At 33.4% G+C, this 8,425-nt stretch overlaps 1 protein-coding gene across 6 annotated transcripts; it reads left to right on the top strand.

The window, feature by feature from the left end:
* Window positions 1-440: 440 nt before the first annotated feature.
* Window positions 441-7,453, top strand: LOC129573208 (uncharacterized; the record flags this gene model as incomplete). Of its 6 annotated transcripts, none has more annotated exon segments than XM_055453522.1 (7): window positions 441-593; window positions 2,741-2,857; window positions 2,920-3,129; window positions 5,430-5,523; window positions 5,605-5,635; window positions 5,771-5,837; window positions 7,208-7,453. In XM_055453522.1, coding segments are annotated over 6 exon segments (739 nt in total), but the record flags the coding sequence as incomplete, so codon positions are not given.
* Window positions 7,454-8,425: the final 972 nt, after the last annotated feature.

Genomic DNA, 8,425 nt, shown 5'->3' with positions numbered 1-8,425 from the left:
ATGGTGCAGAATAATAAATAAATAAATTTAGAGATAAGTTTGTGTATTTATTTAATTTAAGACAATTAAATCAAGGTCATTACAACGTATTCCACTATAGGACTTGTCAACTTTACCGAAAGCCTTTTAATGATCTTCATATGAAACCTACTGTAAAAAATATCGGGAGAATACTACTAAGGAACTTTTACACGCGGCATAAATACATTTGTAAAAGAGATCAAATCAATTATAATGTGTCAGCAATTCTTACTATGAGAATATATGAATACAAGGAAAGTTCAGAAAGCATATGAGTGGTTAGTTGTTGGGCTCAACGTAATGTGATTGCGCTGTGCGTTGGCGATGCATGTCAAATACTATTCAGCTTATTTATAACCGTTAGTGATTTTGATCGCCTTTTTTCGTATTTGAGAAAGATTGCGTTTGAGTTCGTGTTTATGAGTTTATTTTCCTCTGCTCATCAGTCTATCGTCGTCATCAACGTCGATCGCAATTTCGATTCAAACGAATGCGAATGTTAAATACGTAGGACTTGCCGTTTACCAAGTCGCAATTCTGAGTGTGAATAGTAACATTCACATCTTATTTCGGTCAGTAGATTTTTTCGGCTGGTTCGGTTAACATCATAGATCTTATAAAATCTTGAAAATTGCTGATAATTTTCAGTTTCATCATTTTCATAGTTTTTTCGAATTTTTTTTCGATTTTAAATAAAATATTTTCAAAAAATTTCTGGTAAGATAAACAAATCGTATAAAATAATTATTAAAAATTGAAAAATTAATTTAGACTTAGTGTCATTTTATTGGACATTATTTTTTCTTGAACTCATCGAAGTTTATCAGAAGTGTGTGAATTAAATTGAAATAAATTTTTTTCAATTGAAAAAGAAATGCGACTATAATAAAAATTATATGAATATTTGTGAAATTTTTTCGTCTTTCTCGTTTGCTTGAGAAGTTTATTTTTATTAATTAGCGTTGTGTCGATATTTCAACAACTAATTATTACCTTGAACAATGAGTTGTGTTTGAAAATTTAAGAGAGTAAAAAGAAAGTAGAAATAAATGGCAATGTGAAATCGGACTGCAAGCAACTGATATACAGAAAATTGTTGAAAAAATTAAAGAAATGGTGTTTTTGTGTCAAAGCGTTGAGAAAAAGAGAAAGAAAAGTCCTATATGTCGTGTATCAAAGTCGTAGAAAATATACTCCCACAAAATGTTCTTATGTAATAGTACGCTTGGCAAAATAAGAAAATATAAAAAAGTGCGCCCACTAAATTTGGATCCCATCCAAATTCATAGCAAATAAAGACACGATTGGAATCGATGAAACCACTGACGATGACTTCACTAAAAGTCGTATTATTAAGAAGAAAAAAAAATTCTCCCAAAATAAAATCGAATCATGTGTTAGATGCGTCCTTATTATTTTCATTCGTCGGTGCGTGCTTCCGCAAATGGTTTCTTTTCACAATTTGCTATTTCAAATCCCAGAAAAAATTATTCAATTCAACATATAATCGGTGCTAGATTAGTCTCAAGCTAATGATGTCATTGTCGCCTGGCGAAAATGTATAATTTTCACATTTTTTCTCAAAAGTAAAACGAACAAAAAATAAATTTCAAAAGCAAGGGCCATACATTGCTATAGTGGAAATACTGTGAAATTTAAAAAAAATTAACGATTACAGCGTATTGAGTTTGGAGAGGACAAATTCGATAAAAATAAACACGTTTATCGGTGAATATTTTTCAAGACAAAATTAGTTCGGATATGAAATAAAAGGAGAAAATGAATCTTCCTTACAATAAAGTTCTTCGGAAAAATTGCTAAAAGCGAATAGTTTGAAAAAACTACATGGATAAGTAGGAGGAAGACCTTGATGAAAAGACGTTTTGTTGTAAATAGTGTTGGCCTTGGTAATGGATTCAATTTGAAAACCTAAACTGTATTCCAAGATTTCGAATTACTGAAACATGTATATCAAAGATTAAAGAAGAAATTATTATCTGAATCTATTTTTAACGTTCCTTTCTCGACTATTACTTCAAATCAGTTTGATTTTTAACGAAAGTGTACACAGTTTTATGTCGAAACATTTTGTCGGGAAAATAATTTTCTGATCTTCAAATGCTTGTTCTTCTGAGCATGCTCAGAACAGTGCGCAAGTTTGAATTTGAGAGCAAACCCAAAAATAGACAGCCTCATAGAATGGAACACTCACATTGTTATCGAATATATTACGACCTTTCAATGTATTGTTTCGTCATTCAGACCTAATAAAATGCTGCTTAAAATATCTCGATGCTCGCTGAAGCTGAGGCTTTTTTATGCGGTTTAAGCTCAGGAATGTTTCTCAATACATTCCTCATATGTATACCGATGTTCATTTGTAATCATTACGTTATTGCACTGGTTACACAACGTCAGAACTTACGTAAAAACAATTGTTGCTAACTATTAAACGGAAAATATATTTTCTAGTAGCAATTGTCTGTTATTCAATTGAGCTAGCGAAAACTAAACGAAAAATTCACACCTGTCCCAATCGTTGAAAATTTTGCATCATTTTTGAAGGATGATTTCAGTGATTTAAAATAAATGTTGGATTACAATGAGAAGAAGACTCGCGTTTGCATCAATTTTATTATTTTGAGAATGATTCAGAATTTTTTTTCATGAATCTTCCTTCAACTATTGCTTTCATTTGATAGTATTTTTTTATTGATAGCGAACGAAATTATATAAATCGCAGTCATGTTCAAGCAACATTTGGAAATGATCGGTCGTAATGAAACACCGAGCAAGAAGGCCAAATTCTGGCAATCTTATGTCAGATCACTCAAGGGTATGTGGAAATTATTTCCTTTATATCAGCGATGCATTCTTATATCAATTATTCTTTAACAGGTTCGGACGATATACGTGCACATGATTCACCAAGAGTATCCAGCTGGAGACCATTGAGCGCTGACTTGCCACCATTGCGCAGCATCTATGATGAACCGAGCACAGCATCCGAACGAATCATTGGTACTGGTTACCGTTACTTGCCGGTCCATCGCGAAACATACGGTTATTCACCAAGACCAATCTATTCTCACCACTATGGAAGACCCAGTAAGTAGAGGAAGATTTATATATTTCATTTATTTGCTTTGAATAAAACCAAATCCGTGTTATGTATTGAAATTTAATCCACTAATCCATTGTCTTGTGTATGCGCTTATCCTTACTTCGATCTAAATTTTTATGTGTACTGCTTCGATCGTTTTTTTCTTGGTGAATTACGTAACATTTTTCTACTCATCACAAAATAATTCAACCCTTCATCACACGCTGGTTCCCAAAGTAACCAGATGGGGCAAATGCTATAGCTACGAAACTACTGAATAGTTGTGCATGCTTGTTTGGAAACAAATGTAGGGAATTGAACTAGCTTTCATTTGATACCTCAATCGTTAGAATTGGACAGGAGTACCGAAAGGACAAGTCCCAAACTTTTGAAAGCTGATCGTCTTATGTCCAAATCAACAATTCCAGACGCAATCTTAGAATTTTTCAACATAAGAATGACATAAATACGTAGAAGCTTCTGAGTTACCTAACGAACGCACAAACGAAGACACAACAACGGAGAAAACACAAGCAAGAGAAAATGCGCGCTACACTCATTCGCCTTCTACTCGGTTCGTTCATCGAGCGAACGGTTTCTGTGTATATGTGACAATAAGGTTCAACTGGACGAGCGCACGTTCAATATTGCCACATATACACAGACACTGTTTGCGTTGTGTATGTATGCTCGATGAACGAACTGAGTAGAAGCGAATGAGTGTAGGGTGCACAAGCACATTCTCTCGCTTGTGTTTTCTCCGTTGTTGTGTCTTCGTTTTTGCGTTCGTTGGGTAACTCAGAAGCTTCTGCGTATTTATGTCATTCTTATGTTGAAGAACTTCAAGAGTGCGCCTGGAATTGTTGATTTTGACATAAGACGATCAGCTTTCAAAAGTTTGGGACTTGTCCTTTCTTTCGTACATGTACTGCTAAAGGGAAAAATACAAAATTTTAACAGAATTTCAAATTTTGGGTTTTTACATTCTTTTCAAAATACATATGAAATTATGATAATGAATGTGAATATGAAGTTTTTCTCTATTTATTGTGGCACATAACATATATTAAAAAGCATTCATAAATTTAAAAAATTTCGCAATAAAGGTACCGTACAATCGAATCGCTACTACGGCAACCTGTCCCATTCCCTATTAAGAAGATAAGGCGACATAACCGCGAAAGATTCTGAAATTCAACTTATTTCCTATCACCAAAAGCTGAACGTGAGTTCAATTGCAAAAGCTGAGCGTGTTCAATAAAAATAACTTGAAATGTATATGGCTTCGGTAAAAAATATTGCCAAAGACTGTTTCTTCTAATTTCACGCATAAGATACGAAGAAGATAATTTTTGTCGAGCCTATTTTTAACTAGTTAGTTTGATCCTTTGTTTTATGTGACCGTGTTTATTTCAAAAATATCATAATTATATATATAAGATCTTAGCGTGAGTTGTTCAAAGTGAATCATTCGGCAAAATATCCGTTCAAATTTTATTTCCTGTTAGTTTGCACATACACACGCATTGAATGTTGAAATGTGAAAACGAAACAGAAAAACTAATGGCACCAAATACGAAACCAACCAAATATTAAACATATCTCATTTTTTCTTACAGCATAAATGTGCACACAACTTTCGCCCATAAAGTATATATCATTTGGAATAGATTTCAGAATCCGCCTCAAAAATTGAAATAATTAAAAGAAACGTGACTATAAGTTCTTCCTCGGCTTTTTGGTTTTTGCCAGTTCAGATAAATGTTAAAAGCACGCGTACCTAGCCAGCAACGCTACTGAGAACTTTTAAAAATCGCACTTTCCCTTCAGCTTATTTTACTCTTACCACACAACAATTCGCTTCGAGGCAAAGCAACCAAAACCATATGCATCATCAGCAATATATAAGCTAATACTAACTACTTGCAATGAAATAAATGATGAAGATTTTAATAAATTTGTGGAATTTCATCAATTTAATTTTTAAACATGTAATTTTTGATTAATGCTTTTTAAATGTTTTTACAAATGCAATTTATTTATTTTAAATGAGAATTTGCAATAAAAGAAATCGTTGAAAATTGAAAATGAAACAGCAACAATGTACAATGTGTTTGTTGATTAATTCCAAATTCTTGGATTCTCTGCTATTTTGTCCTTCCATCTGCACGAAATGGATGGTAAGCACTTTAACTTAACTATGATTTGAAGTGCAACTGCTTTTAGCATGCCAGAAGAAAATGGAATTATTTTTCAACATAGGTTTTTTTACATATTTATTTTTCGGGAAAAAAATTCTTCAAAGAAATGGTTGTTTCAGGTGGTGATTACGCACACGTCTACGATGCTGAGCGAGCATGGCATGAACATTTGCAAAGAATGAAGGAAATCGAACGCCGGTGAGTTTTCCTTCGACCACCCAAAATTTTGAGCTTAGAATTGAGATAATCACTTGACTCTTCTTTGTTCATTCGAAATAGGTATCCTTCTCGTTATGGTCTCTACCTTAAGGTAGGTAATTTTACTTTAATTAGGTAGTTTTTTCAAATGTCTATTTTTTGAATATTTAATTTAGGGAGTTGAATATATTTCTTTTATTTAGAATTTATAAGTTTAAATTAATAATTTTCAATATTAAATTTAAAGGACAAGCCGAGCACTGTTGTTTTGCCTCAAGAGTTCGAACCCGAGCTTAAGCCAATCAAGTTTTCCGGTAAGGATTAAAACGGCACATGTCAAACTCACTTCCTCCATATACTATTTGCTAACTAGAATCGCCCATAAAAATCAACATCAAACACATACAATTCGAAAAGAATAATTTAAATATTACTTTATTGGTGAATTTCAATTCATACAATGAGTCAAATTGTAAAACTAAAACATGAAAAAACGAAAACAACATAAAAAAGCACAATGTTTACACGACGCAGGACATTCAATTAGATAAAACTAAGAGTGAAAACGACAAAAAATATGAAAAATAGAATAAACTTATGTACGAAAAAATTCAAATCAAAAAATGTTAACCAGTTTTTGCGATGCTGACCTTTCATTTTGCGCTTTCTAATAACGTATTCCGACAATTTCCTTCATGCATTGAGACTCAAAACCATTGTAACTATCGCATCAATCTATCCCAAAGGAATGATAAAAAGTGTTTTTTGTGTGTGTGCAAACACAGGTTAATGTGTAATATCAATGTATGAATTGAAGGAAAATCGTTCAAACGTTTGTTCAAATTAATCTGACATTGGCTTCGAATTTAACAATTAACAGTTTATTGTCCATTGTAGATTGTTTAAATGAGCGCAAAATGCAAGCCCATCCGTGCAATAACTTGATATAATGCGAACTAAACTTCTATTCACGTATATGTAATTCTCTCTTCCTTTGTTCGACTATGTATTGTAAAATCATTTTATTTGTTCTAATTTGGTGAAAGCTGAGAAGAATGCCTTCTAAGCCGCAGAAATGTTCTGAATTCCGCAGACAAACTGGATAAAACATGTGTGTGACTTTCTTGAATATCTTTCACCAGCATTTAATCCTATTGAAGCTTTTCCAACATTTATTTTACAAACGAAACGACCAAAAAACTATCGTAAAATGGAAGTAAACACCTACAAAATCATACTATGAATATCACATTTTATCTATTTTAAAATTATTTTAGATAATAAATAATATAAATTATTTTATTACTCTGAATTACTTAGTAATTGATGGAATCATAACAAAAAATACAAATAAATAGATTGCGAAAGCCACCGCCAAACAAACTTTTTGATTAGCCCTTCATTTTTGAGAAATTTCAAAATTTCATTCTTTGTCAAATATTTCGATTCATCATTTCAATCCTATCAACAAGCTATTCGGAAAATATCCACATCAGTTCTTATTGTATCGCTTTTGCTTGCAAATGGCTTCTAGGGTCGTTTGGTGCACAAACCTCCCGCGTTTTTTTCCGCTGTTTGCCTTCTAGTCTCCTAGCTTTCCTGTTTCTAGAAGTGGAATCCCAAATGATGCGACAAACTATTCTCTCTTTTTTCCTTTGCAAACGCGCATATTATTTTTGTTTAGGTCGAGCTCCATCAGCGAGTAGAGCTGTGAGTGTGCCACCAATTGCACCAGCACCATTGCGATCATTGAGTATCCCACCACGCGACCTTCGTGCTACTTCTGTCCCCCCTTTTCCGCACGATCCATTGTCTCCACTCGATTTGCTAAGTGAGTATGATGCACATCGCCAAAGATGTTTATCCCCAACACCAGTTAAATGCGGCCGATGGGCTCCACGCAGCTCTGAAGTAGCCTTTGACTCTGATGGTAATTTAATTTTTGGGATATCGCCATTCATTTTTGTTTGAATTTTTTTTTCGTATCGAACCTTTTTCAAGAGAAAAAGTTCATCGTAGGCAAAACTGAATTCACGAGAGCCATAACAAAAAAGTTTTTGCATTTTTTTCACCCATGAGACTTTTTTCTGTTATCGGTGCCGAATAGAAGAGTTGAAGAGAAAAAAATTCAGTAAAAGTGCCCCACAAAAATATTGTCTGAATAAACGACACGTGAATTTGTTTTCATGCAAAAAAATGCATGTACCACTTTTACTAAAAAAAAATTTACGAGGCGATTCAAATTGAACATATTTCTTTTATTATTATTATTATTATTCTGCACCATACAGCGTTTCTTCACCAGAGGTGGATTATTTGGTATAAATATTTGGTTATATATTTACAATATTTATAATGTATTCGTATTTTCAGTCTCTCCAAGTTCTATTTCTTCTAAAATAATCAGTTAATAGTTTCGTGGGGACTCTTTCATACAATATTTTTCGGTGACGTCACTCGTATTTATTTCGATAGTGCAAATTAAATGCGGATTTCGATGTGGCGATAAAACCAATGGATTGAGCACATAAAATACTGTATTAGAATCGAAATTTTTTTTAACTTTTTTTTGATTTTTGCCTGTTTCGGATTTGATGTTGCACGAGTATAGAGGTGTCAACGGACACGGACAAAAATTCGGACATTGGTGTCCGTCCGTCCGAAAACCAAAATATTTTTTCGGACGTCCGGTCCGAATGTCCGAAAACCGAAAATAGTTTTCGGACGTCCGGTCCGAATGCATAATGCGATAGCTCGAATGAAAATGCGGCAGAAAAAATCAGCAAAAGCCTTTAATGTTTCAAACGCTTCGGATGGATGGCGCTGTCAGAAGCTCTCTGAAGCACATTAGAGGTGGTGAATGTGATTATGACAGATCATATTTGTGTTTACGTTTAGAAAC

The sequence above is a fragment of the Sitodiplosis mosellana genome, unplaced genomic scaffold (genome assembly GCF_009176505.1).
Source record: "Sitodiplosis mosellana isolate CC-2019 unplaced genomic scaffold, AAFC_SMos_1.0 Smas_scaffold_6012, whole genome shotgun sequence".
NCBI lineage: Eukaryota > Metazoa > Arthropoda > Insecta > Diptera > Cecidomyiidae > Sitodiplosis > Sitodiplosis mosellana.
This window is presented reverse-complemented; position numbering and strand designations above follow the sequence as displayed.